We start from the raw sequence: 18594 nt of genomic DNA, 5'->3' as shown, positions 1-18594 counted from the left end.
TGGTAAGACAGATATGTGAGAAAGCTATAGGAAAAGGTAAGGATGTTTTTTGGGCTTTTATGGATCTGGAAAAGGCTTACGACAGGGTAGACAGGAAGGCACTGTGGGAGGTACTGCAGATATATGGAATAGGAGGAAAGCTGTTAAGAGCAGTCAAGAGTTTTTATGAGAGTAGTAGAGCTTGTGTTAGGATTAGAAATGGAGAGAGTGAATGGTTTGAGGTAAAGGTGGGACTTCATCAGGGATGTGTTATGTCGCCCTGGCTGTTCAATCTTTACATGGATGGGGTGGTGCAAGAGGTGAATGCAAGGGTAGTGGGTCAGGGGTTGGAGATGATTAAAGAAAATGGAGAAAAGTGGGAGGTGAGCCAGCTGTTGTTTGCTGATGACACTGCGCTTGTAGCAGGATCAGAGGAGGGATTGAGGAAGTTAGTGACAGAGTTTGAGGTGTGTGAAAGAAGGAAGCTGAAGATAAGTGTGGGCAAAAGTAAGGTGATGAGATGTACAAGGGGAGAGAGTGACAGCAGGCTGGAAGTGAGCATAAAGGGTGAAAGACTGGAGGAAGTGGATAGTTTTAGATACTTGGGTGCAAATGTGACAGGAAAGGGAGGAGTTGGGGTGGAGGTACAATGTAGATTGAGAGAAGTGAGTAAATGCCATGGTGGATTAAAAAGTGTAATGAGAAATAGACATCTGGGAATGGATGCTAAGAGGAGGTTATATGAAGGAGTGATTGTGCCAACAGCACTGTATGGGGCAGAAACATGGAACATGAGAGAGGAAGAGAGAAGGAGTTTGAATGTGTTTGAGATGAAATGTCTGAGAAGTATGATGGGGGTTGCTAGGCTAGATAGAGTGAGAAATGAGGAGGTTAGGAGGAGAACAGGGGTGGAAAGGGAGCTGGGAGATAGGGTTGATGAAAGAGTATTAGGATGGTTTGGACACATGGAAAGAATGAGTGAAGAAAGATTAGAAAAAGAAGTGTGGAAGGCAGAGGTGGAAGGAGTGAATATTAGGGGGGCATCCTAGGATGAGATGGATGGATGGGGTGAAAGAGGCATTACAAAAGAGGAATGTCTGTAGAGGAAGGATGAGAGAGAACAGAAGATAGGGGTGAATGGAGAAGGGTTGTGTATAGATGATGCTTTGATGCATGAGGGGGAGTGGGTGGGGGATGGGGGGTAAGGAAGTATGTATGAGAAAAAATTTGACGCAGTCCGAAGGGATTTCTCCCCGTCTTCTCCCTTTCTGCATGAGGGGACAGAGAGTGGGGTCACCGAATTTATGAAGCTGGTATGCTGTGGATGTGCTGTGTCTTGCGACACTGCTTCTGACCCAAGGCAGTGGACAGGATGCGGAGATGACCCGTCATCCAGGAGGTGCCAAGATAAGAGGGAGGGAGGAGGGTGGAGGGGAGTGGAATATATAGGAAATGGAATGGGTGGGAGTGGTTTCTATGCCTTTTTCTTTTTTGCCACCCCCGTGTAAGGGGAAAAAGCCTTTGGTATATGTATGTGACAAGTTATAGGTGTATTTACATAGTTGTATTTACCTAGTTGTATCTTAAAGGAAGTGGAGCTATGTCCACATACATGTACCAAAAAGCCCCTACCTCTTTGTAAGGGAACACCATCCAACATTAAAAGAGTACCAACACAGAATAGGCCTGACCACAGATTCAAATTGTCCCATATGCACCATGTCTGTGCTGGAAGTAATTTCTTTAGTGTATGAGGGGGGAGGGTCACTGTGTTAGGACAGACCCACTTTAGCTGTCAGGCCCTGCTGTGGAGATGCTGTGTCCTACTGCATAGCTTCTAACCTGAACTGTGGGCGGGGAGAAGGATGAACCTTCATTCACAAGGTGCCAAGATGGATCAGTCAATATGTTGCTCTAGGTCACTTGCAGGAGACCCACAACTCCCTGGTAACTGGCAGCGTTAATCAGATTGGCTCACAACCCACTTGAGGGAGAATTTTGTGTTGTCTAGAGTTTAGGACAATGGAGGATGAGGTGCTTAGTGTCCTCTGCATGATGGTTGCAACAAGGGCAATTTGATGGTAGCTGGGCCTGTTCTGTCTCAGTGCTGGATGGTGTCCTGAATGTGTGTTAATGTGGTTCTTGCTCCTCTTGAGAAATATCTTTCTTTGGGGCTGATGTTAGAGTTGGGGGTTAATGAGTTGGATGGTCTTTCATGGAGAGTTTGTTTTGTGATCTGGCTATGTTTTTGTGTTGATAGGTGGAAAGAACAAATATATGACGAGTGTGGGGTTGGTGTATGCCTTGACTGGGCCATCATTCTTACAAAGGGGAAAGAGTGTCTCTATATACATATGTATGTACTCAGGCATACACCTGTTATCTAATCATGATAAGCAGAGCAAGGCTGATAAGCATAAATTTCCACAGAAGGAACATTGCCAATCTCGTAATCAAGTATGATCCATCAGTTAGTTTTGACATGACTGTTTTTGTGTGTTTCTACAGATTATACTCAATCAGTTGATATATACTGTGTTACAATTTTAACAATTGAGCATTCAGAGTCATTTCAATACATTGGTCACCAGCAATCTACAAGATGGATTTACAAGATGGAATATATACTTTTTTTTTTCCCCATCTACAAAATTCTTTGGTAGTATAGTTACAGGTGTCAAGGTTTTTGATTGATGAAAAGTAATAAGAATGAGTGGGAGTGAGTGTGTGTCTTTGATTTGGCTACCTCCCCTATAAGGGGGAAGAAACCTTTGGTATATAGACAGAATGAATAATTAATCTTATCATTGCAGCTTCCCCAACTCCCACCGTCATCATCACCCTTGATGGCTTGGATATCCCGCAGATGACTTCTGGGCAACACAGCAACTGCCCTTCTTCAGGTAGGAGGTTTTCCACAAGAATTGGTACAGTGATGTTTTCAACATTTGGCATAAAAAAATTATGTTCAAAAAGATTTTTACCGATTGCTTGTTGCCAAGTCATTTTATTTAGGCAATGGGAGGCTGTGGGTTGAAGTGGAATGATATTCAGTTCCACAGCTGAGAATAAATGTTTCTTTCTCAAAGAAATCTGTTAACTGGTTGTGGAGTAATAGGGAGTTGTAGCAAAAAAAAAAAAAAAAAGTCAGGTGTTGCACTTACCCACTTCACTCCGGGCCAAAATCTCGCGGGCAGCATTAACTGCCAGACGCACAATGTTTCGTCATAATACTCGCATCATAAAAAATAGTCACTGCTTATATCGATTGTTCTCTCTTTCACCCGTGAATTTTGATAACCATAGAAAATGTGATGAAGACAGTTTAGTGAGTATGTCATTACGCAGGGACAACTACAATAAATATAATCAAGACGCCGATATGGCAGCCTCGCGTATCCACTTGCTCCTCATGCCGCCTACATAGGCGGCACCGTATGGAAGAGGTTAATGAATCTGGTCATTTTGTAGGTTAAGGAGAGAAGGGAAATCTACACGCACTAAATTAAAAATATATATTCTTCTTGTTATACACACACATACCACACACTACACATACATGCACATCATTGGAGAGGAAGGAGGTCCAGTGATTGAGCTCTGACTTAGCGCTTTGTTGTTGGAATCAGGAAAAATGCCTTGTTGTTTTTCGAGATGTAGCGTTGTGTTCTCGAATGACTGGTGAGGTATCTAATCCATTATTTGAAAAAGTATAGGTTTTAGTACAAAATGGAGGAAAGTAAAGAAGAGAAAAGAGTCAAAGAACCAACAAAGAGAGGATTAGATATGAGTAGAATAGAGTCACCACTGGGAGTGATCCCAAAGAGAATGTGTATAAACGTCACTTCAAAGACGACTCACAGGTATGAAAGTATTTTTGTGATTTCAGAGGGAAAAGGGAGCAATAGAAAAAATAATGGATACGGAAAGAGAAACTAAGGTTAGTAGGCACTAAGGAATTGAGACATCAATGACTTGGTAGATGAATTTATTGATTTAAAAATAGACCGTAGAGCTTTGCAAATAGAGATGTCAAACTTATGCAGAACTAACGACGAGGTAATCAGAGTTAAATCATCTAAAAAGTTAACTATGATTAAAAGAGAAAATGAAAGAAAGGAAAATGAGGATAGAAACAAAAACAAAGAACTAAAGAAAGAGGTCGAAGAACAATTACAAGCAGTGATCGAAAACATGGGAGAATCAATCAAAGAGGCAGATCTCATTGAAATAAAAAGTCAGTGGAAACAGGAACTTGAAAATAAAAAAAATCTCTTTCAAAGAAATAGTACAACAGCAGGCAGAAGAGAATGCAAAGGAAATAGTGATTAAAGTAATCAAAGAAAAGGAAAACTTGGTGAGAGAGACAGTGGATAAAAAGAGATGCATTGTGGTTTACAGTATCAAAGAAAAACATATTTGTACAAATACCAAAGGCTTTTCCCCCTACATGGGGGGTAGCCAAAAAGAAAAAGGCATAGAAACCACTCCCACCCATTCCATTTCCTATATAGTCCACTCCCCTCCACCCTCCTCCCTCCCTCTTATCTTGGCACCTCCTGGATGATGGGTCATCCCTGCATCCTGTCCGCTGCCCTGGGTCAGAAGCAGAGCCGCAAGACACAGCACATCCACAGCAAGGCCGCTTCATAAATTCGGCGACCCCCCCCCCTCTCCGTCCCCCCATGCAGAAAAGGAGAAGACAAGAAAAAACAATGTACAGAAATACCAAAGAGAAAAAGAAAAGAAAGAAAATGCGAAGGAAATACTGAAAGCAGTTGAGGACGAGGGTCAAGAGTTGGAGAAGGAAGTCAACGACATGGATAGGATGGGTACATACTCCAAAGAAAAAAACTACAGGCCAATGAAAAACAAACTAAGGACTCAAATGATAGCTGAAAAAATACTATTAAAAGCAGCAAAACTAGCAAACACTGAAAATTACAAAAATGTGTGGATAAAAAAGGAAATGAATGATGAAATAGAGAAAGATAGGGCACTAAGAAATGAAACTAAGGAAAGAAACGAGAGAAGATTGGAGACTTTTTTTTTTTTTTTTTTAGTACTGGATCTGAGACTAAGAAAATGTTACATCAGAAAAATGGAAACATAAACTAAAAAAGAGAAGAGAAGAAAAAATAGCATACACAAACATGGACAGTATGATTTCTGGAATAAATGAATTAAACAACTATTTGTTAATAGAGAAACCAGACATGATGGGAATTGTGGAGACAAAATTGAAAGGTCCTATATCAAGTATGGTGGGACAAGGTCTATACAACCATTGGTCAGGAAATAGAATGGATAAACAGGGGGGAGGAGTCATGTTATTGACTAGAAAGGGCTTGAATGTGATTAAGATCACAGAAGGTAAAGAAAATGTGGAAATGATCACAATTAAAGTTGAAAATAGCATTATTAAAAGAAGAAAACTTATAGTAGTATATGTGCCCCCAAAAACAAAGGCTTGGTCTGATAGCAATCACTCAAAATTACTGGAAGATACAAAGAATGAATTATCTGAGATTCTGACAGATGGAGGAAACAGTAATTATGGGCGACTTTAATGGAAAGGAAATAGATTGGGAAGAAATGACAAAGGTGGAGAGGAACTCTTGGGGGAACATTCTACTGGATTTGACCATTGATTATACATTGACTCAATGGGTCAAGGAAAACACTAGATATAGAAACAATGAACCATCGAGACTAAACTTGATATTTACTTCTGAGCCTGAAATCGTGGACAAAATGAATTATAGGACACCAATTTAGAAGAGTGACCACATACTAATAGAGGTCGAACTTAACCACTTCACTACGGGACTTAAATCTCGCGGGCAGAAGCCAATGCCAGCCGTACGACGTGTCGTAATAATACTCGCATCATAAAATATAGTCACCGCTTATATCGATCGTTCTCTCTTTCACCCGCGAATTTTGAAAACCACAGAGAATGGGATTCAGGGCACATTTGGGAGAATGTAAAAACACAGGGGCGACTACAATAAATATAATCAAGATGCCGATATGGCAGCGTCGCGAATCCACTTGCTCCTCATGACGCCTACGTGTGCGGCACCGTATGGAAGGGGTTAAGAGCAAACTAGACACTGCAAGATACTAAGGCAGGACACCACGAGCATAGCTCCCCTTCCCCTAAGATACAACTAGGTAAATACACACACACAAATACACACACATAGAGTTATTGTGTATGTGGTTTATGTTTAACTGTTTCCTCACCACCTTTACAGGAACTTCAAGTCCTCCTAGTATTGTTGGCTTTGACAGCCACGAAGTGCCATCCGTCATGCCACGGCAGAGGGACAATTGCCTCCCAACAGGTACTTTCCACAGGTCCTACCCTCTTCCCTCTCATCTACCATCCTCAACTTCCGCTTTCCTTCCTTTCACTACCTGATTATAGTTCTTATCACTCGCCATACATGATAACTTCCCAGTACCCAAATTCAGGGTATGTCCATCTTCCCAGAGATTGGATGTGGTTTTTCTCATGTAGCATAATGGCATACTTGAATGGAACTTTATTATGATAATGGGAGAGATAATATGCAGTTTGGCATTAATTCAGACACCATTTAGGGCAGTGTCTGCTCTGTGCTTATTAAAAGAATTACTCGTGATTGCTTTGTACCCAGAACAAAATCTTAGGAAACATGACATTGTGCATAGAAGTAAATTCCTTCAGGATGACAATGTTTATGAACTTCAATACATACATGGAGGCTGAGTTCTTGAATGATGGTTTAAGCCACTATTCATTCCAAAGCTTTATCCTAAGATGGGGGAAAACTATCAGGCATCAGTCAAGTAGGAATTAAAAAAAGTTTGCCATTTTTATGTAGGAGATAAACACCTCAAACATTATCATAATGTATCAACCTTCTTGAAAGCAGTTCCAGAGAGAGTGTGTATTTACCCAGTTGTATCTTACCAGAAAGGGGAGCTAAGCTCATGGTGCCCTGTCTTTGTATCTTTCCATATCCAGTTTGCTCTTAAATTCTTGTATTCTTTTTGCACACATGTTTTTGTCATCCAGTGTGTTCCATACATCCACCACTCTGTGGGGAAAGCTGTTCTTTTTCAGGTCCCTTCTCCCTTTTTAAGCTTCTTTCCATGTCGTCTTGTGTTTCTTTTATCCCAGTTTAGTAAGTCTTCTCTGTCAAAGACTTCCATGCCCTTCATAATTCTATAGATGGTCAACAAGTCACCTCTTTCTCTCCTCTATTCCAGAGTCAGCAACTCCAATTTTAACAGTCTATCTTCATGTGGGAGTTTTGATAATTGGGGCCATCCTCATAGCTGCTGTCTGGATTCTTTCAATCTTCTTTATATTCTTTTTTGTATTGGTGAAGGATGTTTTTTGGGCTTTTATGGATCTGGAAAAGGCTTATGATAGGGTAGACAGGAAGGCACTGTGGGAGGTTATTCAGATATATGGGGTAGGAGGAAAGCTTCTGGGAGCTGTCAAGAGTTTTTATGAGAGTAGTAGAGCTTGTGTCAGGATTAGAAATGGAGAGAGTGAGTGGTTCGAGGTAAAGGTGGGACTTCGTCAAGGATGCGTTTTGTCGCCCTGGCTGTTCAACTTATAGATGGATGGGGTAGTGCGAGAGGTAAATGCAAGGGTAGTGGGCAAGGGATTGGAGATGGTTAAAGAAAATGGAGAAAAATGGGTTAAAGAAAATGGAGAAAAGTGGGAGGTGACCCAGCTGTTGTTTGCAGACGACACTGCGCTTGTGGCAGGATCAGAGGAGGGATTGAGGAAGTTGGTGACAGAGTTTGGGAGAGTATGTGATAGAAGAAAGCTAAAGATAAATGTCGGTAAAAGTAAGGTGATGAGATGTGCAAGGGGTGAAAATGGCAGTAGACTGGAAGTGAGCAGGGAGAGCGACTGGAGGAAGTGGATAGTTTTAGATACTTGGGTGCAAATGTGGCAGGAAAAGGTGGAGGTAGAATGTAGATTGAGAGAAGCGAGTAAATGCCTTGGTGGATTGAAGAGTGTAATGAGGAATAGACATTTGGGAATGGATGCTAAGAGGAGACTGTATGAAGGAGTGATTGTGCCAACAGCACTGTATGGGGCAGAAACATGGAACATAAGAGAGGAAGAGAGAAGGAGTTTGAATGTGTTTGAGATGAGGTGTCTGAGAAGTATGTTGGGGGTTACTAGGCTAGATAGAGTGAGAAATGAGGAGGTGAGGAGGAGAACAGGGGTGGAAAAGGAGCTGGGAGATAGGGTTGATGAATGACTATTAGGATGGTTTGGACACATGGAAAGAATGAGTGAAGAAAGACTAGTAAAAGAGGTATGGAAGGCAGATGTGGAGGGAGTGAACATGAGGGGACGTCCTAGGATGAGATGGATGGATGGGGTGAAGGGGGCTTTGGGGAAGAGGGGAATGTCTGTTGAGGAAGGACAGGAGAGGACAGAAGACAGGGGTGAATGGAGAATGGTTGTATATGGATGATGTGATTGCATGAGGTGGAATGGGTGGGGGTGTGGGGGGTGAGGTAGTATGTGTGAGCAAAATTTGACGCAGCCCGAAGGGATTTCTCCCCGTCTTCTCCTTTTATGCAATGGGGGGGACGGAGAGGGGGGGTCGCCGATTTAATGAAGCGGCCTTGCTGTGGATGTGCTGTGTCTTGTGACACTGCTTCTGACCCAGGGCAGTGGACAAGGTGCAGGGATAACCCATCATTCAGGAGGTGCTCAGATAAGAGGGAGGGTGGAGGGGTGTGGAGTGTATTCAGGGATGGAATGGGTGGAAATGATTTTATGCCTTTCCCTTTTTGGCTACCTCCCTTGTAAGGGGGAAAAAGCCTTGGTATATGTATGTATGTATTGGGTGACCAGTGTTGCTGTGTACTCCAATTTAGGCCCTATCATTGTGACTAGTATTTTCTTTACCTTTTGTACATCCAAATAGGTAAAAGCCACTTTTATTGATCTTATTAAGTTGTAGGTTTCTCCAACAATCTTGTTTATACGTTTGTCAGGCGACATCTTTTATGATGATCACTCCCAGGTCTTTTTCAGATCCCTTGTTCTTAACTTCTTTTTCACCAATTTTATATCTTCTAGATGTGTTTCCCCCCCCCCCAACTCCATTATGCTACATTTCTTAATGTTGAATTCCACTACCCACCTCTGACTCCATTCCCAAACCCTGTTTAGATCTCTAATGATTCACAGTCTGTTTCAGTAATCACTTTCTTTAACAGTTTTGAATCATCTGCAAAGATGCTCATTTAACTTTCTACTCCCTCATCCATGTCATTCACATAAATGGCAAATCTTATGGGAGCCAGCACTGATCTTTGTGGGACTCCACTAATTACCTCTTCTCAAGTAGAAGTCTTTACTTTTTTTTTAGGAATGTGCCCTGTGGGGCTACAGGGAGAAGGATGCCTAGTCCCAATCCCCGTCCCTTTTTTCTCGCCTCTTACGATCCAAGTGGAAATACTTGGTGGCAGTATTCTTTTCCCCCACCACAGGGTAGGTAGGCGAAAAAGGAAATGAATATTCAGAGAAATTGTACAGGACAGTAACAAGGGTTTGGGGGACAGCATAATGGAGGGACAGTCGTAGTATAAAAGTGTCATCATTTCTCTATGAACAGAGTTTTCCTCTATCACAGACAAAAATGATGTGTGGCTCTGGTCCATAGGGGTGCCCCATATAGACCCTAAAGTATCAACTGCATGCTACTTTGCCACAATAACATGCAGCCAATACCCCTTGTAAGGGGGAAAAAGCCTTGGTATATGTATGTATGTAAGTAGAAGTCTTCTCTCTGAGCACTACCCTCATTTTTCTTCCATGCAAAAAGTCCTCCATCCACTTAAGTTTACCTAGTATTCCTCCTATAGTTTCCATCTTTCTTAAAAGTTTTTTGTAAGGGACTTAATCAAAAGCTTTTTGCACATCTGGGAAAGCACAATCGTCCCATCCGTCCCATTCCTGTATTATGTCTAGTAGCTTTGAGTAAAAGCAGATCAAATTTGTGGTGCATGATCTTCCCTGTCTGAATCCAAATTGTCACAGATTTAGTATATTACTCTCCTCCAGATGTTTTATCAATCTATTTTTTGTAACTTTTGCAGATTTTTGCTACTGTGCCTGTAAGGGAAACTGGTTTTTGTGTGTGTGTATTTACCTAGTTTATCTTGTGGGAGGAGAGCTATGCTTGTAGTGACCCGCTGTTGTATCTTTCCACATCCAGTTTTTTCTTAAGATCATGTATAGATTGAGCACTCACTGTTTCCTCTTTCAGTTTGTTCCAGATATCTATTACTCTCTGTGGAAAGCTAATCTTTTTCAGATCACTTCTGTAACTGTCCTTCTTAAGTTTCTTCTTATGTCCTCTTGTAGCTCTTCTGTTCCATTTTAGTAAGTCATCCCTATCAAGAATTTCCATCCTTTTCATAATTCTGTAAATGGTTATCAAATTACCTCTTTCTCTTCTTTATTCCAGGGTTGGTAAATATAGTTTGTCCAATCTTTGTTTGTATGTCAAATTGCAAATTTTGGTGCTTTGTTGTTGCTCTTTGAATTCTTTCAAGTTTCTTTATGTTTTTTTGGTACTAGGTGTCCATAGAGACGCTGCATATTCCAATTTTGGTCTTATCAGTGTAACTAGTATTTTCTTTACCATCTCTTCATCCATGTAGGCAAAGGCTACTTTCATTGATCTTACATACATACATATACCAAGGCTTTTTCCCCCTTTCAAGGGAGGTAGCCAAAAAGGGAAAGGCATAAAAACACTCCCACCCATTTCATCCCTAAATACACTCCACACCCCTCCCACCCTTCCTCTCATCTGAGCACCTCCTGGATGACGGGTCATCCCTGCACCCTGCCCACCGCCCTGGGTCAGAAGCAGTGTCGCAAGACACAGTACATCCACAGCGAGGCCGCTTCATTTAATCGGCGACCCCCCCTCTCCGTCCCCCTTTGCATATAAGGCGAGGACGGGGAGAAATCCCTTCGGGCTGCGTCAAAATTTACTCACACATACTACCCCACCCCCCACTTCCCCGCCCATTCCTCCTCATGCAGTCACAACATCATCCATATACAACCATTCTCCACTCACCTCTGTCTTCCGTCCTCTCCCTTCCTTCCTCAACAGACATTCCCCTCTTCCCCAAAGCCCCCTTCACCCCATCCATCCACCTCATCCTAGGACGTCCCCTCATGTTCACTCCCTCCACATCTGCCTTCCATACCTCTTTTACTAGTCTTTCTTCACTCATTCTTTCCATGTGTCCAAACCATCCTAATATTCTTTCATCAACCCTATCTCCCAAATCCTTTTTCACCCCTGTTCTCCTCCTCACATTGATCTTAATAAGCTAAAAGTTTCTGAGACTGATTTGTTGACATGTTTGTCTGGTGTCATGTCATTTGAGATAGTCACTAGATCCCTTTCTGAGTTTACTTTTTTCACTTCCTTTGCATCAATTTTATATTGCCCCGAGATTCCAATTTTGTTTTTTTCCAAATTCCATTATACTGTATTTATTAATGTTAAAATTCACTTTGCTCTTTTTGTCATGGAAGTCCTTGACAGAGAAGATTTATTAAAGTGGGATAAAAGAAAAACAAGAGGACATGAAAAGAAACTTAAAAAGGATAGTTATAGAAGAGATCTGAAAAAGAATAGTTTCCCACATAGAGTGGGGGATATCTGGAGTAGATTGAATGAGGAAACAGTTAGTGCAAAAACTATAGAAGAATTTAAGAACAAACTTGATGCTGAAAGATACAAAGACAGGTCAGTACGAGCATAGCTCTCTTCCCGTAAAATACAATAAAGGAGGAGACAAAGAAAATCCAACAAATTATACACCAGTATCCCTTACAAGCACAACTGCAAAAATATGCAAAAAAGTTATTAGAAATAAATTAATTAAACACTTGGAAGAGAATAATATACATATACCAAGGCTTTTTCCTCCTTACAAGGGAGGTAGCCAAAAAGGAAAAGGCATAAAATCATTCCTGCCCATTCCATCCCTGAATACACTCCACACCCCTCCACCCTCCCTCTTATCTTAGCACCTCCTGGATGATGGGTCATCCCTGCACCTTGTCCACTGCCCTGGGTCAGAAGCAGTGTCACAAGACACAGCACATCCACAGCAAGGCCGCTTCATTAAATCGGCAACCCCCCCTCTCCATCCCCTCGTGCATAAAAGGAGAAGGGGAGAAATCCCTTTGGGCTGTGTCAAATTTTGCTCACACATACTACCTCACCCCCCCATCCCCCTGCCCATTCCATCTCATGCATCACAACATCCTCCATATACAACCATTCTCCATTCACCCCTATCTTCTGTCCTCTCCCGTCCTTCCTCAACAGACATTCCCCTCTTCCCCAAAGCCCCCTTCACCCCATCCATCCACCTCATCCTAGGATGCCTCATGTTCACTCCCTCCACATCTGCCTTCCATACCTCTTTTACTAGTCATTCTTCACTCATTCTTTCCATGTGTCCAAACCATCCTAATACTCTTTCATCAACCCTATCTCCCAACTCCCTTACCACCCCTGTTCTCCTCCTCACCTCCTCATTTCTCACTCTATCTAGCCTAGTAACTCCCAACATACTTCTCAGACACCTCATCTCAAACACATTCAAACTCCTTCTCTCTTCCTCTCTCATGTTCCATGTTTCTGCCCCATACAGTGCTGTTGGCACAATCACTCCTTCATACAGTCTCCTCTTAGTATCCATTCCCAAATGTCCATTCCTCATTACACTCTTTAATCCACCAAGGCATTTACTCGCTTCTCTCAATCTACATTCTACCTCCACCTTCACTCCACCTTTTCCTGCCACATTTGCACCCAAGTATCTAAAACTATCCACTTCCTCCAGTCGCTCTCCCTTAACCCCTTCCATACGGTGCCGCATACGTAGGCGGCATGAGGAGCAAGTGGATACGCGAGGCTGCCATATCGGCGTCTTGATTATATTTATTGTAGTTGCCCCTCCGTAATGACATACTCTCTAAACTGTCTGTAATCACATTTTCTATGGTTATCAAAATTCACGAGTGAAAGAGAGAACGATCGATATAAGCGGTGACTATATTTTATGATGCAAGTATTATTACGACACGTCGTACGGCTGGTAGCGGCTGCTGCCCGCGAGATTTAAGGCCCGTACTGAAGAGGTTAATGCTCACTTCCAGTCTACTGCCACTTTCACCCCTTGTACATCTCATCACCTTACTTTTACCCACATTTATCTTTAGCTTTCTTCTATCACATACTCTCCCAAACTCTGTCGTCAACTTCCTCAATCCCTCCTCCGATCCTGCCGCAAGCGCAGTGTTGTCTGCAAAAATAGCTGGCACACCTCCCACTTTTCTCCATTTTCTTTAACCATCTCCAATCCCTAACCCACTACCCTTGCATTTACCTCTCGCACTACCCCATCCATCTATAAGTTGAACAGCCAGGGCAACAAAATGCATCCTTGATGAAGTCCCACCTTTACCTTGAACCACTCACTCTCTCCATTTCTAATCCTGACACAAGCTCTACTACTCATAAAACTCTTGACAGCTCCTAGAAGCTTTCCTCCTATCCCATATATCTGCATAACCTCCCACAGTGCCTTTCTGTCTACCCTATCATAAGCCTTTTCCAGATCCATAAAAGCCCAAAAAACATCCTTCCCCTTTCCTATAGCTTTCTCACATATCTGTCTTACCACAAAAATCTGATCTACACTACCTCTACCCGTCCTAAATCCACACTGTTCCTCACCAATTTCTCCCTCTGTTCCTCTCCTAATCCTCTCAATCAAGATCCTCCCGTAAGCCTTCCCAACTGCACTTAATAAGCTAATCCCTCTGAAACTATTACATTCACACTTGTCCCCTTTTCCCTTGTACAGTGACACTATACAGGCACTCCTCCAGTCCTCTGGTACTCTACCCTCTCTCCAGCAAACATTAAATAACCTCACCAGCCAGTCCACCATCACTGTACCTCCAGTCCACCATCACTGGCATCCCCCCCTGTGGTGGGGGAAAAGAATACTGCCACTAAGAATTTCCACTTGGATTGTAAGAGGCGAGAAGAAAGGGGCGGGGATTGGAACTAGGCATCCTTCTTCTTGTAGCCCCACAGGGGACATTCCTAAAGGAAAAAGTACACCCATTTCTACACCTATATATTTTTCATTCCCTCTACACAGTTGCACTATTTCTTGTTTATTTTTTTATTTACCATTTTTATACCTGTGCCTTTACCTTTACTTTACTTTTTTTTAAAGAGGGTGGAGGGGAGGAGTATATAGGGGATGGAATGGGTGGGAGTGGTTTCTATGCCTTTTTCTTTTTCACTACCTCCTGTGTAAAGGGGAAAAAAGCCTTTGGTATATGTATGTATATGTACATACTGTACCTGTAGAATAGTTTTGGGTTGGTGCTTTAATTTGTCTGTTATGTCTTTTTCATTTTTTTTTTCCCTGCATATTTTTACATATTCATTTCATTTCATATTTATGCCACTTACCCATTTTCTCCCCCCCCATCTTTTCTAAGCTTTGTCTCTTCTTTCTGTAGCCTCACTATATTTTTTGTTTCTTCATTTAAGAAGTTTTCCCAATTTACTTTTTGAAAGAATTTTCTGAGTTTTTCAAAATCCAATTTGTTGTACATTAATCTTCCTTTTCTATGTTTCTCATTTCTTCCCAAATAATTTTCTTCTTTTGATTCAAATTCTATTAGTATGTGGTCACTCTTCCCAATTGATGTCTTGTATTCCATTTTATTCACAATTTCAAGCTCTGATGTAAATATTAAATCTAGTCTCAACAGTTCTTCATTCTTTCTATATTCATCAAGACAGTGTATTCAATTGTCATATCCAGTAGTATATTTCCCCAAAGGTCTTCTCCACCTTTCACTGTCATTTCTTCCCAACATATTTCTTTAGAGTTAAAGTCCCCCATAATTACTATGTTTCCACCTTCTTTCAGTAATACATTTAATGCAGGCTTTGTGTCTTCCAACATTTTGGAATTATCACTCTCTGTCCAAGTATGTGTTTTTGGGGGCTTTTACATTACTACAATTTTCTACATTTCATGTCACTGTTTTCAACTTTCTGAGTGGGTTAGGGTGTTGTTACTTGTGGTGAAGGTTGAGGGGATGGCAGTTCGAATCCTGCCACCGGCAAAGTTGAACCATAGGCATGGTTCATTAAATTCCATGCCACAAAAAGCCCTCTGTGAGGGGCACCATCCTAACCTTCTGGTAGGGGGGGGAGTTTGTGACAAACCATATCATCATCATCAATTCCATATTATGTTTTCCTTCTGTTATCTTTGTCACATTTAAGCCTTTCTTAGTCAAACATATGACTCCTCCACCCTGTTTCTCCTTTCTATTTTTCATCCAATGGCTGTGTAAACCCTGTCCCACAGTATTAGGTGGTAGTGAACCTTTTAATTTTGTCTCTTCATTTCCCATTATATATCCAGTTTCTCTTCTGCCAGATAGTCAGTTAATTCATTTAGTCCTGAAATCATGCCATCTATGTTATACGTTATTTTATTTATTTATTTATTTTTTATTTGTTTATTTTCTTCTCAGCCTTAGGTTTAGTACTCTAAAAAAAATATATATTCTTTTGTCATTTGCTTCATTTCGTAGTGTCTTTTCCCTCTCTTTTTCCTCATCATTTTTTTTTTTCTTTTTTTTTTTTTTTTTAATGCATTTTTGTAATTTTCACTTTTTGTCAACTTTGCTGTTTTTGATGGTACTTCTTCCACTATTGTTTGAGACCTTGGTTTAATTTTTAGTGGTCTATTTTTTTCTTTAGAATGTCCAATTCTGTGCACTATTTCTTTTTCCATTTCTTGTCCCTCCTCTTGCAATTTCTTTCTCTTTTTCTCTCAGGTATCTTGCTACATTATGTTTTTCTTTAATACCATAAACTACTATGGATTTTTTTTTTTTTTTATCCACTGTGTCTCGGACCCAATTCTTTTTCTCCTGAATTACTTTAATTACTGTTTCTCTAGCATTTTCTTCCACATGTTGCTGTACTATTTCTTTAAAAGTTATTTTCTGAAAGGCAGATGTGGAGGGAGTGAACATGAGGGGGTGTCCTAGGATGAGGTGGATGGATAGGGTGACTTCACCCTATCCATCCACCTCATCCTAGTATTTAGTCTTTTCAGCTGGTTCACCTCTCTGTACAGGTCTATAATTTCATTTATCAATTCTGTAATCTCCTGATTTCTTAGGATATTTTTATACCTTCTCTTTCCAGTTCTAAACCTCCTCCTAGTATTCCACTTTCTTTTATAAACCCTGAGAAAACATTATTTTCCAACCTTTGACTCAATTTCAAGGTTTCCATATTGTAAATCTTCTTTGGTATGACCTCCAATGGTGATTCCACCCTGCTTACATCCAGACTTCTCTTCGTTGGTTCTCTATATTTTTGTCTTTCTTCTTCATTATTCTTCCTTTTGTGTATTGACCACTAATGTGAAATTATTATATTTGATAATTTTGGTCACTCAATAAACACAGCTCCTTATCCCAAAATTCAAATATAAAACTAGGTGTTTCCTTCTAACTTATTGAAAAATTGCTGCACTTCAGAGCTCATTCTAGATGTCTGTATTTACCTAGTTGTATTATATGGGAAGGGAGCTATGCTCGTGGTGACCCGTCTTTGTATCTTTCAGCATCAAGTTTATTCTTAAAATCTTGAATAGTATTTGCACACACTGTTTTTTCATCTAAGTTATTCCATATATCCAGCATTCTGTGTGGGAAGCTATTCTTTTTTCCTATCTCTTCTATAGTTGTCCTTTTTGAATTTCTTTTCATGACCTCTTGTTTTTCCATTGTCACTTTTTAGTAAATCTTTTCTGTCAAGGATTTCTATTCCTTTCATGATTCTATATATAGTCAGTAGATCACCTCTTTCTCTTCTTTGCTCTAATGTTGGTAGTTCTAGTTTCGATAATCTGTTCGTATGTTAATTTGGAAAGAGCTGGTGCCAACTTTGCTGTTGCTCTCTGTATTCTTTCTAGTTTCCTTATATTCTTTTTAGTACTGGGTGTCCATATGTGTGTTTATATGTGTGTGTCTATGACATAATTGTGGTGTTTAGGACATTAAAGATAGAAGAGAAATATGTCTGAGAAAATCTCATGTTGTGGGATACATGGGTGTCTCAGAGACCTAGGATCAAGTTGGAAGGCTATTAAAAAATGGGTTCTTGTGCTGATGTGTCAACTCCAAGAATATTGTTTAGAGAATGCTCAAGCAAAAACCATAAATAAGTTCAAAGCTAGGTATGAAACACGTAAACACATGCATACACAAATATATACACCCTTAATCTATATCCTTGATTCCAACACATTCAAATCTGAATATGCATATATACATATACCAAGGGCTTTTTCCCCCTCACCAGGGAGGTAGCCAAAGTCAAAAGGCATAATTCTGCTCCCACCCATTTCATCCCCACCCATTCCACTCCTATCCACTGCCCCTTTTTCCCTCTCATCTTGACTCCTTGTGGATAATGGGTCATCCCTGCGACTCGCCCATTGCCCAGGGTCAGAAGCAATGCAGCAAGACACAGCACATCCACAGCAAGGCCACTTCATTCAATTGGTAAACCATCACCCTCCCGCCCCCTCATGCAGAAACATAGTAGATGGGGAGAAATCCCTTCAGGCTGCATCAAAATATTATTCACACATAACCATTCCCTAAATGATGTGGATGAAGGTGTGAAATGTTATATGAACTTCTTTGCAGATGATACAAAACTATTAAAGAGAATAAGTACAGAGGAAGATTGCAAATCTTTTCAAGAAGACCTAGACAAAGATTGGAAATGGAATCAAAAGGATGAAGTGAATTTTAACATTAAGAAATGCAGTATAATGTAATTTGGAAAAAGCAAAAATAGAATCTCGGGTCAATATAAAATTGGTACAAAGGAAGTAAAAAAAGTAAACTCAGAAAGGGGCCTAGGAGTAATTATCTCTTACAACATGACACCAAACAAACATGCCAAAAAATTAGCCAGAGAAACTTAACTTATTAAGATCAATGAAAGTGGCCTTTGACTACATGGATGAAGAGATGGTAAAGAAAGTACTAATTACACTGGAGGAAGAATTGGGGATGGTTCAAGGAGGGAGTCATAAGGTGTGCAGAGATGGTATGTAGAACATGGAGGGTGGGAAGAAATAGAAGGTAGGGTAGTGAATGGTGGGATGAGGAAGCAAAGAAGGGTATAGAAGAGAAGAAGCAGGCCTTCATAGATTGGCTACAAATTAGGACGAGGGAATCATATGAGAGGTACAAAGTAAAGAGAAGGGAAGTCAAGCATAAGATAAAGGAAGCAAAGAGGAGAGCAGATATGAAATGTGTTTGAGATGAAATGCCTGAGAAGTATGATAGGGGTTACTAGGCTAGATAGAGTGAGAAATGAGGAGGTGAGGAGAACAGGGGTGGAAAGGGGGAGATAGGATTAATGAAAGAGTATTAGGATGGTTTGGACACATGGAAAAAATGAGTGAAGA

The 18594-nt window shown here is 40.8% G+C and overlaps 1 protein-coding gene across 6 annotated transcripts in view; it reads left to right on the top strand.

Moving 5' to 3' along the window:
* The window catches only part of Su(dx) (WW domain containing E3 ubiquitin protein ligase suppressor of deltex), a 140032-nt gene that overhangs the window by 60039 nt on the left and 61399 nt on the right, over nt 1-18594 (top strand). For 4 of the 6 annotated variants that reach the window (XM_076187906.1, XM_076187861.1, XM_076187870.1 and 1 more), the window contains 2 exons: nt 2793-2882; nt 6240-6329. In XM_076187906.1, coding sequence (XP_076044021.1) covers nt 2793-2882; nt 6240-6329 — 180 coding nt within the window. Of the gene's footprint in view, nt 1-2409; nt 2437-2483; nt 2639-2792; nt 2883-6239; nt 6330-18594 lie in introns of those variants that run through there. The other 2 variants (XM_076187888.1, XM_076187897.1) reach the window with 2 other exon arrangements.

Source organism: Oratosquilla oratoria, chromosome 1 (genome assembly GCF_046742065.1).
Source record: "Oratosquilla oratoria isolate Oo_2021 chromosome 1, ASM4674206v1, whole genome shotgun sequence".
In the NCBI taxonomy this organism is placed as follows: domain Eukaryota; kingdom Metazoa; phylum Arthropoda; class Malacostraca; order Stomatopoda; family Squillidae; genus Oratosquilla; species Oratosquilla oratoria.
The sequence above is the reverse complement of the archived record's forward strand: the minus strand, read 5'-3'. Positions and strand labels throughout refer to the sequence as shown.